General features: G+C 37.5%; 1 protein-coding gene across 1 annotated transcript in view; it reads left to right on the top strand.

Moving 5' to 3' along the window:
* The window catches only part of LOC124621865 (phospholipid-transporting ATPase ID), a 538,522-nt gene that overhangs the window by 481,107 nt on the left and 38,141 nt on the right, over positions 1-19,274 (top strand). The window contains 3 exon segments of the mRNA XM_047147327.1: positions 3,074-3,228; positions 10,860-10,988; positions 18,782-19,005. Of these exon segments, the coding sequence (XP_047003283.1) occupies positions 3,074-3,228; positions 10,860-10,988; positions 18,782-19,005 (508 nt within the window).

The following is a 19,274-nucleotide window of genomic DNA, read 5'->3' as shown; positions in this document are numbered from 1 at the left end:
TTTATTATTTGAACCAATACCTTTACATTTCTGTTTTCAAGAACCCGTAGTCTTGAAAGCTGGCTTTTGTGCCCCTTTCTATGTATGCCTATGTCTGTTGCCATTTAGTAAGTAAATTCCCTAACTTCATGATAGCACAGTTTATTTAAAAAAAAAAAAAAAAAAGTACTCTTCATACTTAGATAACAAACAGAACATGCGATTGCTCGCTGTGGTTGCACATCTGATTTTTTATTTTGCCTAAAGGCAAAGATCTTCACTTACATGAATGAATGAATGAGGGTCTGAAATAAATTAGACTGGACTGAGATGCGTTTTTTGAATGTACTGATGTTGGGTTAAGTTTATACTTTAAAATTTTATATTTTCTTCTTGCAATTGCTTGAATCAGATTGCTAGGGTGATCGCCTGTTATAATTGGTTTCTTATAATACAAAAAGAATTTTGTGTAGCTGTAGATATTTATTTGTATTTAATAGTTTGGAAAATCAGATCAGATGGTTAGTAACCTAAACTATTGCAAAGGTGGATTATCAGTCGATACAACTTTTTAAAAAATTTCTTATTTCATCTTTGTATCATTAACTTCGATGTAGGGGACAAATATTGTAAGAGATCAATTTACTTTACCTCCAAATCACTTGGGTACCTGTAACTTTTTAGTTAGAGAGTGGCTTTTCAAGGATTTTTTTGTATGTCATTACACTACTGTGTATTTTATATCTATCACTTCTTGCCACCACATTGTCTTGCCACCAATTCTGGATAAAGATCTCCTCCAGAATTTTATGTGCATAATGCTTTCCATTTGTATGCATTGAAGTTGGTTTTCCTTGTCCTGTAAACTCACTTATCCAGCTTCCATTAGATTGTATCCTTGATCTTTCCGTGTCTCTTGAAATCTAGCAAAGACCATCTTCGGTTCATTTACCATCAATTTGTTGGGCTCCGTGTCTTGCCGATCTTCAATTCATTTTCATTACAGTTGTAATGCGTCTTCAACTCCAATGTGTTCTCTGGTAAGTTTGTTTGTTTTCCTGTCTCTCCCAATTATTCTCGGCCTTCATTTCTCCATTGCTTACAGAGTAACTCCCCTGTTTTGGATACTTTTCATATGTCTTGCTGCCACAAGTGAAGAGTGATACGCACTTTCTCAGGAACATTGGAAGATTGGTTGTGAAAACCCTATCTAAGGGCCATATTTATTTTTCTGTTTATTTCTTACTGTTCATCTAGCAGCTTCCTTAATTACTAAAAATTGTCAACTGGTTCTATCACCTTTTTGTTAGCTTGTGCCATTTGCATATCAGTAGATAGGTTATGGATGACTTTAGTCTAATGGTAACCGATTTATAGGTCTCCTTTCAACCTTGCTGTCTTAAGTTCTTCCAGTCATCGTTGAATCTCATCTGCATAAGGGCCAACCAGTATAATGTATGCAAAATGAAGGTTGTTCAGATATGTTTTATTAACATATATTCTTTCCTGTTTCCCAATGTAACAATTTATTCTTAAATATTGAGACACCAACCATTTTAACTGATCATATGGGATGACTACCCAACAAATGTTTTTTCTCTTCTGTTTTCTTCACGTTACTGTTGTTTCCCAGTTTTTCTTGCTGAGATTTAATTATATGTTCTCATGTCCCCTTTAAGAAGTATTTGCATGTGTTATTTTGATCCTCTTATTGTTTGCTCAAAATCTGCACCTTCACTTTTGTAGTGACTTTGTTCCATGTGAGAGTTTCTTTTCTTTTGTTCTCTTTGTTTGTGATGATAATTTAATCAGGTATTTTCATTTTTAAATAAATTCTTATAATCTGCATTTCTGGCTTCCTACCTTTTGACATGGGTGGTATCCAGTTTTGCATACATATTTAGTTAAAAACTGGAGTATGACTATCACATCCTATACCATTGATTTATTATTTGCCGAAATTAAGCAAATTTCATTCTTAATTCCATTGCATTCTTGCCAAATCTAATTGCTGTTTGGTATCTTCCAGAAGAATATGTTACAGACAAAATGTTATCATCACCAAATTTGACTAACATGTGACATCTGTCAATTTTTGCTGTCATACTGAAGAGTTCTTACTGAAGAAGCATTATTTTCACATTAAAATTCCCCATTGACAACTTTTAGAGGAAATTGCTGTCATTTATCAGTTTCTGTAGATTGTCATAGAGGTTTTTTTTACGTTCTGTCAGTATGGGCCTTAATGATTCCTGTGCCGTATCTTTTATTGATTTTTAAAACAGTTATGGCTGTTGTCAGAGATTCTTTCTATGTCTGTAACATTGTGTTTAATCTTCTTGTTCACAGTTTATCTGTGTGTGAGATTGCACCATGCTCTGTTCACCTGTAGTAAAGCATATGACATGGTATTAGTCAAGCTGTGGGCACATGAGTTTGCGGTGTGTGTGTGTGTGTGTGTGTGTGTGTGTGTGTGTGTGTGTGTGTGTGTACTTTTTCTGGAAAAAGAAGTAGTGCTCGAAAGCTAGTGTGAATGTTGTTTCCTGTTATGTGGTCCTATACTCAAAGTGTTGATCTCCTATGGCTGAGTGGTTGCCTTTTCCTAATTTTACATACTGACCTGATTTTAATTTTGATTTTCATAACATTTTTGCTAAACATTCTATACCCCATTTTGATCTTGCATAATTCCACTAACCTTCGTGCAGTCCATTGAGTTCCTCATTTTACAGTCTCAAAAAAGTAGTTGAAGCAGTTGAATTTCCAAAGTCCATGCAAAAAATGAGCCCCATGGCCTAAAGTCTTTGCCTGCCACTTGAAAACATCACCAGTTTTCCCTATTGATAAGGATCTTTCAAACCACTCCAATATGATAATTCATTGTCATCTTCCTGCCCCCCCTCCACGCTTCTGCATCCCTACTTCTTTGTTTGGAATGCAGGAAAAGTGTTGATGTAGTATGGCCAAAAATTTCCACACTTACATATAAAGGGAATTGTTTCATTTAGTACTTGTAGAATAGATTATATTCTGATTTGAATTATAGCTCTAGCAATTTGTCATACTAAATTTTAAATTTTATGCATTCCACCAGTGAATCGGAATACCAGCGAGGTACAAGTGCGGGTGGTCTCAGTAATGACGAGATGGACCCAACTAGTTCGTTTGCACTTATCATCAATGGCCACTCATTGGTACATGCTCTGCATCCACAAATGGAGGCACTGTTCTTAGAAGTAGCAAGTGCTTGTAAGTATTTTGTTATACTAAAAATTTTTGACTTAAAATTTGATTTTTGCATTAATGAATCCGTTAGGTCACTCATTGGCACATCAGTCACTGAATTAATAGTCCGGTGATGAAAGTATGAGAGATTCAGTGAATTATTTGTGTTTCGGAGGTAAGTGTTGCTTTAGGGCAGGAGGATAAGGAACAATTTAGAAATCTGAACAAACACAAAACTGTATTATGTGAATTCCATCAGAATGAGTCATAAGAATATAAAAAATAAAATGTACCTTACACTGCAGTGGAGGTAATGCCATACTCAAAAAGCAGACAAATGAATTGGCAACATTTCTGCCATTAGCTGTAATCACTAGTACCAGTGTTAGAGAATAAATTAGTCACCGTCAAATTTTGTATGACTGTGCTGTCTGCTTAAAGAATAGTAAAAGCATATAACTTTGCACTGTATGAGAATTCGCTTATAATTTGCTACTGCTATTTTATTATGTTATTAGTATTATCAATTATTTGTTCTCTATCTTAGCTATATTTTGATGCTATTATATCACTGTATTTTCTTATTGTACAAGGTGAATTAAAATGGTAGTGAGGAATTCCAGAAAAGTGTTATTGATAAGAAAAGGTACATGTAAGTTAATTTCAACTTTCTTCAAGAAGTGGGCTGTGGGTCTAAAATTGAGTGTTTATTATAGAAAAATATGTTGGAATTAATGCTGATAACTTTACAGTACTTATTTGAAACGATCTTCATGTCAGCGTGTGATGTAGTGCAAGCATAAGTGGATCTTACCCCCCCCTCCCCCCCCCCCCCCTTTTCCCTTCCTCACTCTTCTTCCCTTTTCTGTCCCACAACTTTGAATATTCCATTCAGTTCCTGAATAATGTTGTGGGTCACATGTATGTATTGCAACATGAATGTGTATGAAGCATGTTCAGAAAGTGAGTTACTGTGTTCATAATGGGGTGTGGCTTTTTGTTTATTTGACGGTTGGCAGCACTGAGTGGTAATGGGTGAGTTCCTAACAAAAGCAAGTATTTCAGGAACACTGTAGTACATAAACTCATTTATAGTGTCCAGGTGCATGAAAGATGCCAGTAAGAAATCCCACTAAGTGCGAGCTATGTGTGGCAATCGGCTTCCAGCTCGCGAAAGGAATAACACCTACTGAATTTTTTTTGCTAATTAGAATGGTTTGTAGTAAAGGTGCTATGAACAGAATGCCTGTATTTGAGTGTTTGCTTAGCATGAACAAAACTGAGTCTGGTGGTTTCAATAGAACAAAATTGTTTAATTGTGGTAACTGCATCTGCTGAGCAGATTGGACAAGCAGTTACTCCCCAAGTCGAGTCTGAATCGAAAAGTTAACTAGCAGGTGAAACGTTCTGAATATGCATATAACTAAGGAAGGATCGAGTCAAAAATGGTCGCCGACACTGTATCCCAGATTGACAGACATAATCACAGAACGTAAAAACATGGAACATACAAAATCATATAAAAATACATATGCTAAAGAATAAAAAATACAAGAGAATGTAAAAATGTATTACAAAACATAGCACCCCTGGTGGCTGGCACAGAAGCTGTCTGACAGCTGTGACTCATTTACCGTCCCAGAGCACACACTCAACACTGCCCCGCTGAATACAATAACGTCGTTAGCTGGTGGGAACTTTGTAGCATGTGCTGCCCCTGTATCCCTCTGACTTTGGTGCCTCAAGATTATCATCTTTTCTTCTCCCTGAAGGCATGCATGACTGGAATTAAACTGTCACCAGACAAGCAGATGCAGAAAGGTTCTGAAATGGGAGAAGGAGCTGGCAGGAGAATTCTTCAAGGAGGGCGCAAAGAAGCTTGTGCCACAGCTCATCACATGTATAGTACAGGATGGTGATGATGTGGAAAAAGAGTCAACAAGCGTATCAACACTTACCCATAATTTTTTCCATGTACATTTTTCTAAAGATATATAAAAATCTACTACATAAGTTTCTGAATATGCCTCGTATTAAGAACTGGTTCAGTATACGAAGGCTTTTCGTATGCCTCACAAACAGTAGTGAAGGAGATATCAATATGGCAATTTGCTAGGCTGTGCAACAGTTCCTTCTCACTGTCTGTATCTTCGGGGGGATGATATTTTCCATATTTTGGCGAACAGTAATAGGGAAGAGTGCTTGCATAGAACCAAACATTGATCATGTTACATCTGCAAAACACTTGTCAAATTGCAGGTATCTAAGGTGAGCTTTGCATGCCTGTAAGACTAATGTTGTAATACTGAACAGTATGGGGAGCTGCAATATTACCTGTACTGCACACAACTGCTACTTTGAGCTTGATCTTCTGGAAGTACCGGGCACCAGCAGAAAATTGCAATGACTGCCATAGTTCTCAGTAGGTACAGGCAGTGAATGGTGGTAGTACAAAGAGAAGAGAAATACCATTGAGTTGATATACTATGTAAGTGCTCAATTTTTTGATATGAATTACATGCCCTAGAAGTAAAGTTCTTGCAATCTCCTTTTTAGGACTTGTAATTATGGTGTCCTAGTATATAGATCGTCACAGTGGACTATGGGCTGTCAGTTACCAGTACGTAGTACACAGGTCTTCTTCAGTGTTTTCATTGACTTGCAGATTCAAGGAAAATTTCTTTGCAATAAAAAATTAAATATACATTGTTCAGCACCTACCTAGGCATGCAATTTAAGGTATTTTGTTATAGCCATTCAGCAATCGAGCAGCTATGTAAAGCATGATGCCTAGGGAATTAGAGTGCAAAAGCAATTATTCACCCATTAGCAGTGAAGTCAGCAGCTGCAACAGGCTCCAGCTGTGTTTTGCTTTCACATCACCTGAAGGTGGAGGAGCTTCCGTGGCAACGGTGGAACAGCAACTCGCACCAAGAGCTTTGTTATCCCTACCTGGTGCACTGGTAGGGGCTTATCTTGCCTCCTTCAGATTTCGTTTACTTCACATTCCTTTCTATATGTAGTTGCCTATATTTCATTACTTGTCCTAAATCTGCTTCTTAGAGATGCCATTTGCTCCAGTCCCAGCAATACATTGCTTCCCAAATGCATCAACAAAATGTAAAAGGTGGAATTTTTTGTGACTGAACGGTGGCCTTGTGCTCTCTAGTGGGCATCCAGGAAGAGAAACTATACAGTATCCTCTCTCCAACTTGTATCACTTTACATGGGGACTCCAGAACTCTTATCTTCAACTTTCCACCTTCGCCATTTGCCTCACCCTCTCTACCACATTGGAGAGAGAAAGTTGTTTGCTTAATACTCACATAAAGAGTGTACATTTTGCCAGCTAAGTGCTTCTCTTCATCATGCTTTTATTCAAAATTTACTATTGGCCTCATATTTTAGTAATTTCAATTGAAATTAAAAATTGATAGGTTTGTTTACAACCACAATTGTTAGTAATGAGACAAGTAGGTTTGATCTCTACTGTGTCTTCTGTGTTATGCTCTTGTACCCAAAATGCAATTTGCTTTACAAGAGTAACAAATGCATTTTTGCTGTTAAGTGTAATACCTGCCCAAATATTGCCACTAAACATGAGACGACATAGTGGAAGCTTTGGATGAAGGAAGCCAGGGAGATGCTGTATTCCTTGACATGCGAAAAGCATGTGACTCAGTACCACATCTACACTTATTGTCAAAAGTATGATCATGTGGAATATCAGGTGAAATTTATGACTGGATTGAGTACTTTTTGGGGGAGGAAGCAGCATGTTATCTCTGATAGTGTCATCGTCAGATGTAGAACTAACTTTGGGTGTGTCCCAGGGAAGTGTGTTGGGACCGTTGCTGTTCATGTTGTATGTTAATGATCTTGCAGACAATATTAATAGAAATATCAGAAGATGCAGTTATCTGTAATGAAGTACTATCTGAAAGAAGCTGTCAGATCATGATAAGATGTCAAAGGGATGAAAAATTGGCAACTTGCTTTAAATGTTCAGAATGTAAATTTGTGCACTTCACAAAACAAAAAAAAAAAAGTATTCTATGACTAATGTCAGTGAGTCACTGTTGGAATCAGCTGACTCATACAAATACAATTTGTACTGATGCGAAATGGAATGGTCACATAGGTTCAGTTGGGGTAAGGCAAGTGGTCGACTTCAGTTTATTAGTAGATTGCTTACAAATCACATGTGCCACTGGTTCTAGAGTATTTCTGAAGTGTGTGGGAGCCGTACCAGATAGTACTAACCAGGACTAACAGGGGATATTGAATGTATACAGAGAAGGGCAGCACAAATAGGGGAGTGTTACGGAGATGCTGAAGGAACTGAACTGGAAGACTCTTTAAGATAGATATAACTATCCTGAGAAAGTCTATTAACAAAGTTTCAAGCACTGGCTTTAAATGATTACTCGAGAAATATTCTACTATCCCCTACATATTGCTCACATAAGGATTCTGAGGATAAGATTAGAATAATTACTGCATGCACAGAGGCATTCAATCAGTCATTCTTCCCACACTTCATACATGAATGGAAAGGGAGGAAACCCTAATAACAGGTACAATGGGATGTGCCCTCTGCCATGGACCTCACGGTGGTTTGCAGAGTAGATGTAGATGTAGATGTAAAATATTCTTGTGTACAGTATTTTCTGCAGCTTGCAGATGATGATACGTAGGTGACACGGCCATCCCAGTCAGAGTTAAATTCATCAGTGAAGAATGCCGAGATAGAAAACCAAAGGAAAGTGGTGGTTTCTTGCAAGAGCTGTCTATAAAAACCACATGCTCCTAACAATCACTGTACACATATTGCAAAGGATGGCCAAGACTGCATCGACTTTCATGTAGGGTAATAAATAGAGTCCACTGATTTACTTCATGCGGGTTGTCCACCATCCTGGAACTTTGTGCAGTGTATTGTTCAGTACATTCTTCCAGTTCAGATGTACAAACTGAATTTAAAGGCCCATAGAACTCATGTCTTCCATCATCAAATCCTATCTTTCATTATTTACAAAAATGACTGCAACAGTTTTAAGATTTAGATGATAACTGTTTGGCGAACTGCATGTGACGTCTAATGTATCCCACTGCTATTTCCATTTTCATGCCCAGAATGTTGAAACCTGCTCTGTGTGCACATAATATGAATACAGAACAGTTGTAAACTTGTACTTGATTCACTGCCTACAGAGCCAACTACAACAAGTAATTGTGTGTGTGTGTGTGTGTGTGTGTGTGTAGCTTGTGTTTTTTGTTTGTTTGTTGGAATACACATTTTGCAAGCCTCCTGAAAAAAAAGTATACGTCAAGACACCAGGGGAGCAATGAAGATATCAGTTGTCTATTTTGGTACACCTGAGATTCATTAAAGAATTTAAGGACCACAGAGAGTTACTCAGGTGATTGATAGTGATCAAGACTTAATATACTGAAGTACTAGTTGAAATAAAAGATTTTAAACAGAAAGCAGGTGGAACAGCCTAGACAATTTAAAGGAACTAAAACCACAAGATACCTTGAGACAGCTAATACAAAAGAATCAGTTGTGCTTCTGAGTGATACTGATTTAGAAAACTGATAATGGAATAATTACAGAATGAATAAATGCAAGAAAAAGATAAGGTACAGGCTTAAAAGGAAGATGCTGTTAGGTTTGTGAAAGAGATATGCAGATCTGAAGGACAAGGATTATTTTTTCCGAAAGAGTGAGGGCTTGATAATATAAGGGACAGTCAAATAAAAATGAAGCAGATGGAAAAAATTAGGTAACTGTTTATTATTTAAAAAGTAATCATCGTAACTGTTAATGCATTTATCCAATTAACATGCAAGACGATCAGTGCCTTTACGGAAAAATACCTGTGGTTGGCTACAGAACCATGATTGTTACGAGGTGTTCACCTCTTCATCTGAAGCAAATTCTCAGCCATGAATGTTTTTCTTCTGGGCTCCAAAAATATGGAAATCGCATGGAGAGAGATTGGGACTGTATGGAGGATATGTAAGAGCTGCCCAGCAAAGCTTCTGTAGTGTATTTGCAAAAACCTGGACAACATGTGTGCAGGCATTATCCTGAGACAGAATGCTGTCTTCTGTCAACATTCCTGGATGTTTGGATTATGCTGCAGAAGGTTTGCTGGGAAGCCCTTACACGTCCTCCCTACAGTCTCGATCTCTCTCCATGCGATTTCCATATTTTTGGAGAACTGAAGAAAGTCCTTTGTGGACATCAATTTGCTCTGAATGAAGAGCTGCACAACTGGGTACAATTGTGCTTCCGTAGGCAACTGCAAACATTTTTTCATTAAGGCATTGACTGTCTTATCTAACAAATAGATAGCTGACTGTCTTATCTTGCAGATGGATAAATCTATTAACAGTTATGACGATTACTATTGAAATAATTGGCAGTTCACTTACTTTTTTCCCATTTGACTGCACCTTATATGCAGGGTGTCCAAAATAAAACTGGTATGCCACATGCCCGAGATTAAGTAACAATGAACTAACTCAAAAGACTAGACAGTAGTAACATTAAAAACATGTAGTTACTGTTTATGAAAGAAGCTGGAAGTGGTGGCCATGGGTATCCAGGTATCGCTGACTTTGTGTGGCGACGTTACAATCAACAATCTGTAATTCTGTTATGTTTAAGATTGTCTATTATGTGAATATTGTCAGCATATAATTTGATTTTTAGTGTGCCCCATAAGGGAAAATCACATGATGTTAAGTCTGGGGCTTTGGAAAAAGAGGCCTCTACTGGAAACTTTGTGTTCAGAGATGATGATGGTGGTGAGGGCTGTACTTCAGTTGGATTTGTGAGCTGTTGGCCTCTCTTGTTGGAATACTGCATATGGCTCTTCTTCTTCTTCTTCTTCTTCTTCTTCTTACACCCCCCACCCCCCTTGATCTTCAAATTTCCGCTTCTGCACCACCACTTACATGATAGGCTTTTAATTTCATATATTTTAATACATTTATGACTCAATGTACAAGATACACCAACCTGCTGTGATAACTTCCTTATTGACTTGTGGGGACTTCTTGTAATGTCCGTGGCAATTCTATCTATAGTTTCAGGGGACCTCACTGTCGTTTGTCTATTCCTCTGCATGTTCTGAATGGATCCTGCAGCCCTCAATTACTTGTAGAGATCTTGAATAGTACTGGTTGTGTGCAGTTTCCTACCAGGATGCTTTGCTTGAAACATTTCTTTACATTCCTATGGAACCTGCCTTTATGTAATACTTCACAATATCAATTCACTGGTCTAAAGCAGACTGCCCCATTTCTGTAACAACAGTATGAGCTTCTCACAACAACTGGTTCACAAACACACAGCTGCACTCAGATTTCCGATAAAATGCAATGTAGCTAACTTTTAATAAACTTTTGCCACTTCACAAGCAATTCAACTAGAGATGATTGACTAGTATGTGAGATGTACTGGTTTTATGTGGGACACCCTGTACTATTTTAGAATAATATTATATGCATAACTTGTGATTGGCTTCAGCTTTACTATTGAAGACATTTTTATACCAGAGCATATTATGAATGATTACCTTTATTTGCACAGTTTTAACTGATAAACAATTAAGTTTGTCATTTCTTCTTGTTTCTTGTAGGTAAATCTGTCATCTGTTGTCGAGTGACTCCACTCCAAAAGGCAATGGTGGTAGAGTTAATAAAGAAAAGCAAAAGTGCCGTAACTCTCGCTATTGGTGATGGTGCCAATGATGTATCTATGATAAAAGGTAAAAATACAATTGTTATGAAAATTTCTAAGGAAATGTTACTGTAAGGGGCGATCTAAACGTTTCTTTTAAAGACTGTATAGTTCAGAATCAGTATTCCCATCTGGCAAAATCACAGTGAGAATTGATGTGATCATCACACACATGCGCCATGTTGAAGAGACCTGCTTGTGTCTGTATATGTGTGTGTGTGTGTGTGTGTGTGTTTGTGTGTGTGTGTGTGTGTGTGTGTGTGTGTGTGTGTGTGTGTGTGTGTGTGTGCGTGTGTGCGCGTGCGAGTGTATACCCGTCCTTTTTTCCCCCTAAGGTAAGTCTTTCCGCTCCTGGGATTGGAATGACTCTTTACCCTCTCCCTTAAAACCCACATCCTTTCGTCTTTCCCTCTCCTTCCCTCTTTCCTGATGAGGCAACAGTTTGTTGCGAAAGCTTGAATTTTGTGTGTATGTATGTGTCTGTTTGTGTTTCTATCGACCTGCCAGTGCTTTCGTATGGTAAGTCACATCATCTTTGTTTTTAAATATATATATATATATATGTATCTCTCTCTCTCTCTCTCTCTCTCTCTCTCTCTCTCTCTCTCTCTCTCTCTCTCTCTCTCTCTCTCTCTCCCTCTCCCCCCTTTTCCTCCCTCCCTCCCCCTACCAAATTGATGATGCCTTGAAGCTGCAGGACATATCCTATCAACCGATCGCTTCTTTTAGTAAAGTTGATCTGTAAATTCTTTTTCCTCAATTCAGTTCAGTACCTTTGTATTGGTTATCTGGCCTACCCACACTAATGATGGAGGAACTAAAATAGAAGATGATAAAAGAAGGAATTCAGCATTATGAAATTGCTACTTGAAGAAGATTAAGCCATAGTCCTAGCTTCTGATTATCACACACTTGCAAAAGTATGTCATTTGATAGTGACAATGCTGATAGACCTCCTTCTCGTTCTCCGCTGTTTCTTTTTTCCCATTTCTCTGTGGGGCTGGCATTGTTATATGGGTTGGGGCAATGTTAGTGACAGTTGGTGGCCATGTGCCCAAGAGCCATTCCTGATGCCACCACTGGCCCGCCCCCCTCACCCCTCCCAGGACACAGTCTGTGTGTACCCCATCTGTTTGCGTCCAAACTAGATCTCAGTGTTCAAGTGTAGGAATGTTTTATAAATATTTGTGCATTGTGTACCTTAGGTGGGGTGTGGGTAGCAGCTCAGTATTTACCTAGTAGGATGTGGGGGAGCTGCCTGAAAAACATAGCCAGGCTGGCCAGTTCACCAGCCCTTATAACAAATCCACAAGGCAGATTTCATCTGTGGCAAACTCACCTCCATATATCCCAGATGCAGTGTGTTAATACACTTAGCTATCTGGGTGGGTCATTGATAAGCCTGACAGATCCAAATGAGCAATTGTTAGATTATGTGCATTTGTCAAGGCCTCTGAATCAGTAGAAGAATCAATTAAGTGGGGGCACCTCACAGGTTGGTGCTGGTATTGCTGCTGTTTGTTGTTTACATTAATGATATGCCTTCTGGTATTACAGGTTATCCTAAAATATTTACTGTTTGCTGATGACACCAACTTATAATGAAGGCTGTTGTGTGCAATATTGACTTATTATCAAATAATGCAGTCCAATACGTAAGTTCATAGAAAATAAATTGATGCTAAATCACAGTGAGACTCTGTTTTTACACTTTCAAATACACATTTCATCAAAAACTGACTTTTTAATCACACAGAAAGGGCATTTGATTAGTGAGACTGAACAGTTCAAATTCCTAGGCATTCAGATAGATAGTAATCTGTTGTGGAAAGCCCGTGTTCAGGATTAAAAACTAAATGCTGGTCTATTTACCACTAGAACAGGTCTGAAATAAATGATAATTCCACACAAAAGTGATCTACTTTGCTTATTTTCATTCACGTACGATGTATGATATTATTTTTTGGTTACTCTTCTGGTGAAAGTAGGGTACTTTTGGCTCAGAAACGGGCAGTTTGAGCAGTGTGTGGCATAACTTCACAAACTTCTTGTTGATCCCAGTTCGTTAGTCTGGGAATTCTGACAGTGGCCTCTCATTATATTTTCTCTTTAATGTCATTTGTTGTTAACAGTATCAGCTTATTCCCAAGAGATAGCAGCTTTCACTCAGTTAATACTAGGCAGAAATCCAATCTGCATGTGGAACGCACCTCCTTGACTCTCATGCAGAAAGACATGACGTATTCTGCATTATCCATTTTCAATATGTTGCCACAAGAATTCAAAAATCTTAGCAATAATCTATGCAGTAAACTGAAGGGTTTCATCATAGTTCACTCTCTCTATTTTGTCAAGTACCTCCCGGAAAAATTTAAAAAATTAAGCTAATTCCTCTGTTAACATTGTTAATTATGTTGATTTAAACTTATGGCTTTTCATCTGCATAGGATTTATATACATTTCATTTTATCTGTTATTACTCTTCTGTTATAATTTCAAGTACTAACTCGTTTCATGACCATTGAGACTTGCTCCTTAATTTGGTCCTACAGGACACAGCATATAAAATATAAAGTATAAATATAAAATTAAATTTATTTTCAGGTTTGTCTTAGTGTCTCTCTACATAAAAAACATTTTCTTGGACTGTTCACAACCAGTGGTATTGCTTACAAGTGGTGTCACTGTGACAGGAAGTTCTTGCTAAAAGCATGCTGACTTACAGAATTCAGCACAGACTCTCATATTACCAAATGTAGTGTAATACTGTTGGGCAGGTGAAAAGATCCTGTGTTGTGTGACTATGCTGCATGTGATAAATCCTCAATCACTGTAGCAGTAAGTTAGTAAAATGCTACCAACTATGAAAAAGAACCATGTTTAAGATGGAGATGCCTCTATGTACATTATACATATGCAGACAATCTGCACATATTTTTCCTCAAATTTAAGGATGTAAAACTGCGGTGTGCAGATTAATTGTAATAATATTGGTACTGCTCCGCCTCCAACAATAAATTGTGTTATATTAAAGCATTGTTGCGGCCTCAGTATGTGATGAGTCAGTAACACATTAGAATTGAGGTATAAACCACATATTAACTTGTTAATTATCACTAAAATCTCTTGTTATTGCTCATACACAGCTAAAGAAAAACTTAAAATTATTGAAGAAACCAGAGAACAGTGGAAACTGTGAAGTGGGAAGAAAGTATTGTGTGAGTCACGGTTATATTCTCGACTAGCGAGAAAGCAAACTGCGGCTTCAAGAAACAAAAGATAATCACTAGGCATTTTGTGGTCAAAACCTGAAGCATCCATACCTTGAATAAAGTCTGTGGGTTAAGTAGATGAGAAGCTACAGTATGGATGCATGTTGACTAGTGAAATGTGCCAACTCAAAGCATTGGCTTTAGCCAAAGAACTAGGCATCACTGGTTTCAAAGTTAGCCAGAGGAAAACTACCATCACTCAACGGCTTCCAGGTGATTTGTTGTTGTTGTTGTGGTCTCCAGTCCTGAGACTGGTTTGATGCAGCTCTCCATGCTACTCTATCCTGTGCAAGCTTCTTCATCTCCCAGTACCTACTGCAACCTACATCCTTCTGAATCTGCTTAGTGTATTGATCTCTTGGTCTCCCTCTACGATTTTTACACTCCACGCTGCCCTCCAATGCTAAATTTGTGATCCCTTGATGCCTCAAAACATGTCCTACCAACCGATCCCTTCTTCTAGTCAAGTTGTGCCACAAACTTCTCTTCTCCCCAATCCTATTCAATACCTCCTCATTAGTTACGTGATCTACCCACCTTATCTTCAGCATTCTTCTGTAGCACCACATTTCGAAAGCTTCTATTCTCTTCTTGTCCAAACTGGTTATCGTCCATGTTTCACTTCCATACATGGCTACACTCCACACAAATACTTTCAGAAACGACTTCCTGACACTTAAATCTATACTTGATGTTAACAAATTTCTCTTCTTCAGAAACGATTTCCAGGTGATTATAAGGAAAAATTAGTGATTTTTCATCACTGTGTGATAAATTTGTGCTGCAAACATTATCACAAATTAGTTACATGAATCAGACAACAGACTATTTTGAGATGCCACTCAACAACAAAGTGAACAGGAGAGGGGAATTCAACATGGTGGCAATGAGAGGCAAGCCTGTGCAGTGATGTTGGTGCTGGATGAAAGCTACCACTTTACATGATATTTAAAATGAAAACTAATCTGGAAATATCAGTAAAAGGCTTGAAAGGCATATTGGTGAGAGCGAATCTGAAAGGGTAGATGGATGATGACCTTGTGGTTGACTGGGTGACTCATGTTTGGCAATGAAGGCCTGGTGTGTTACTAAATTTATGTAGCACATTGGTCTTGGCCAGCTTCCGTAGACAAACAACCGAGGAAGTGTGAGACAAGTTACAAAACAGGAAAACTGATTTGGTCATTATACTTCAGAGCCTAACATCTGTCCTGCAACCACTAGATGTGTGTATAAATCGACCAATCGAGGTTGCACTTAAACAGCGATACACACAATGAATGGCTGGTGAAAACCACATGTTCGTGCTCAGTGGAAAAATCAGGCAGCTAGTTTTGTTCCAGATTTGTGAGTGGTAGAAACATGTATGAGACTCCATTCAGCTACCACTGGTGGAAAAATCCTTCAAGAAATGTGGTATCACAATTTCACTGGACGGAAGCAACGACAAAATTCTATGGGAAGATGAAGGCAACATGATTCTTCCACTAGTGTTGACAATGAAAGCGATCATGAATAGAATCATTATGTCAGAATAATTTTTTTTTTGATAAATTAGGTACACAGATTCTTCAATGGTGCAGATTATTTGTGTATATACCATAACTATCCCTTGTATCTTTCTCTTTTTTCTTAACATGTGTAGGAACATGTATTAAAAAAACTGTGAAGTGAACAGTTTTAATATTTGTGTGTTGGTCCTATTCCTGTTTCAGTGACTCTGGTTTTTATTTTTGTGTCAAAATGCCTCCATTATCTTACTGAATATAAAAGTCTAAATGTAATTGGCATTGTTGCTTGTCACTTTTAATACCTTGTGCTCTTTATGAAAGTAGTTCGATATATATATTTTCAAATATTAAATGCAAAAGTTTGACAGATAAAGCATGTTATTGATGGTGTTACAAGAGACAGGTCGTAGTATAAATTTGTTGCTTGCTGTGTCGATTGTATATACAATAATTTATACAGTATTACATGTCCTGTGTCACTTGCAGCGATGGTGAAACTTGTAGTCAGATATGAATCTAATTTTCTGATTTTGCATCTCTGCAGTAATGTATGTGACTTGTTCTAAAGCCTTGAGACCTCCCAGCCATGACTTAATTTGTGGAAGGAATTAATGAATGAATTCTTTGACATGTTCTTTATTGTCAAACAAGCTTTTATATTCTGGTCAACCTCCATTAACTTCAAAAATGCACTTCTGATCATTACTACGATTAGGCTGGCACTGTACTAGTACAACATGATTAGTTTTAGTTTAGTTGTTTGCATGTTCAACAGATCATAATTACAACCTTTCGCTATAAACACCTCACTCCTTTCTGTGGGAAAAATAGAAACTCCAGAACGGAATAAACACCATGTAGAGGAGCCATTGAGTTGCTGAAGGGCACAACAAAAAGACAGCTATACATTAGAGAGTTCAGCAAAGAGGTCTCCTACTAATGTAGAAAACGCGCACGGCTGTGCGCATGTGGCCCCACCCCCTCACACACACGCACATACAAAGCGTGTACAGAATCTGTGCTAAGTAGTAGCAACATATTTTCAGCATCACTCTTTCATAAGTGTATGGGCAGGTATAATCGATGATAACAGTATTGGGCCTTACGTTTTATCTGCACAATTGACTGGTAACAATTACCGAACCTTTTTTGTAGAGGAAATGTTGCTACCATCTTTATTAGAAAATATTCTTGCAGCTGTACATCATAACACATGATTCCTCCAAGATGGTGCTCCACCCCCCATTGCTCACAGAGTTCGATGATTTTTCAACAATTTCCAGGACAATGAATAGGACATTTTGGTCCATGTTGATGGCCAACACACAGTGCTGGTTTAAATCCACTAGATTTTTACATTTGAGGCCATATGAAGGAACTTATTTATGCTCAGCAAATAAATAATGTGGATGAAATCGGGCAGAAGATTTTCGATGTTGCCAGTACCATAAAGGCAAATATTCGGTGTATGAATGAGTGTGACAAAACTAGGTTTGCCATAATGAAGCATGTATTGAATCAAATGTTGGGCATTTTTAACACTTATTGTAGTATTGGTGTAACAGGAAACAAAGTAATTTAGGTCTCATTTTTGTTATCATACTGTTGTAGAAAAGGAAAATAATCTGAATTTAATTTTTGTTGTAGTACTGTTGTAAAAAGAGGAAGCAGTTAATTGTAATTAACACACAGTAAAGTACACATTTTATTTTAACTGACGTGACCTCCTTTATGGTAATGTAAAAGAGAAAAGTCTGGTTGTACTTAATTCATTGTTTATGTAAAATGAATTACATGTTCTTGACAACCCAGTGACCGTTTACGTTGAAATACATAGCTGCCGCACCATGTCATTGTGCACGTCCAATGTTTACATTGTTCTGGTTCGTCTGTTACTTTCTCAGACCGCCACGTTGATGTCAGTAATATGCAAGCAACATCGTGTGCTGCAACTGACAATTTAAACAGAGATGTGTCTACTATCGGTCCTACAAGTATCTGTCTTTTAGAAATAAAGAAATACAGAATGTGATATGACGTTTCACTAGACCTTTTTGTAAAGCAGACTGAGATGTACTGTCTGTATCATTTTGGCAGCTTATATCATTTACACACTGTATCTATAAACGTAACTGGTTTTTTCAAACCGTGACTGATTGTTAACAACAAACCCAGTAAGAAAATGAATTTACTGTGAAGCTATTCTCAGTACACCCAACTGTTTAAAAGCTGTTTGCCAGTGGTTCTAGAGTCTTCAGGAGTGAGTTACCCACATTATAATTTCATAAAGCATCTGTGAATGAAAACAGGAAGAGTAGGTTACAAACTCGAATAAGTTTACAGTAATCTGCTTCATTTAGTTATTTACTCTTACCGATTATTTATTTAGCAGTGAAGAATTGAACTTGTTTTTTCAGTGACCTTCCTTTTGCAGAGATCCCAATATTAACTTTCTGGAAAGTTTTATTTACTTTTTTATGTGTAGAACTGTCTCTGTTAGGCTTGATTATAATACTTGCATCATCAGAAAGATAACTCTTTCTGCTTCTTGGATGTATGATGGCAGATCATTAGTGTATAACAAGAACATGAGTGTGCCCAGTTATCTGTTCCTTTGGTACATGTATAGTGGTTATTCCCCATTCTGGTGATGATGCTTGGTTTTGTACTCTTCCTGGATTTAGTAATGTGACACTCTGCATCCTTTAAGAGGAGGCATTGAACCATGAACAACCACAATGAAAAAGAATACTAGAAATATTTCAGCTTTCAGGACTCAGCACCTCCTCCTATGTGGTAAGTAGCGATCTACTGCTTCAAATTTGTTGTTGTTCTGTCCAGGACTTTCAGTGTTTGATTCTGCATCCTAGTGGTTAAAGCATTATTGCATGGGGACTAACATATTATTTCGTAGGAAAAATAAAGCATTTCAAGTTTTAAATCAAATTTATTACTTATTTTATTAGCTTTATAACTGAAATTTTCACTTGTCAGAATGAATGTTTCATAGACGTAATTGTACAAATATTTTCTTGTAGCTGCACACATTGGTGTTGGCATCAGTGGCCAAGAAGGAATGCAGGCTGTGTTGGCGTCGGACTACTCCATAGCACAGTTCAGGTTCCTTGAGCGACTGTTACTAGTTCATGGCCGATGGTCCTATTACCGCATGTGCAAGTTTCTTCGATACTTTTTTTATAAGAACTTTGCATTCACATTGTGCCATTTTTGGTTCGCCTTCTTCTGTGGATTTAGTGCACAGGTAAGAAAATTATGATACGTATGTATATATATATATATATATATATATATATATATATATATATATATATATATATATATATATATATATATATATATATATATAATATATCCCCCCCTCCCCCCTATATATACTGCTCATATACTTTAGAAACATTGCAGTTTGCGTGCTATGGTTACATTGATTACCTGTCATACCACTAGACTGTGTGAAGAAATACTGTGTTTGTGTTATTTATTAATTTATTCGTTTAAGTTGAAAATATAATC

Source organism: Schistocerca americana, chromosome 7 (assembly GCF_021461395.2).
Source record: "Schistocerca americana isolate TAMUIC-IGC-003095 chromosome 7, iqSchAmer2.1, whole genome shotgun sequence".
In the NCBI taxonomy this organism is placed as follows: Eukaryota; Metazoa; Arthropoda; class Insecta; order Orthoptera; family Acrididae; genus Schistocerca; species Schistocerca americana.
The sequence above is the reverse complement of the archived record's forward strand: the minus strand, read 5'-3'. Positions and strand labels throughout refer to the sequence as shown.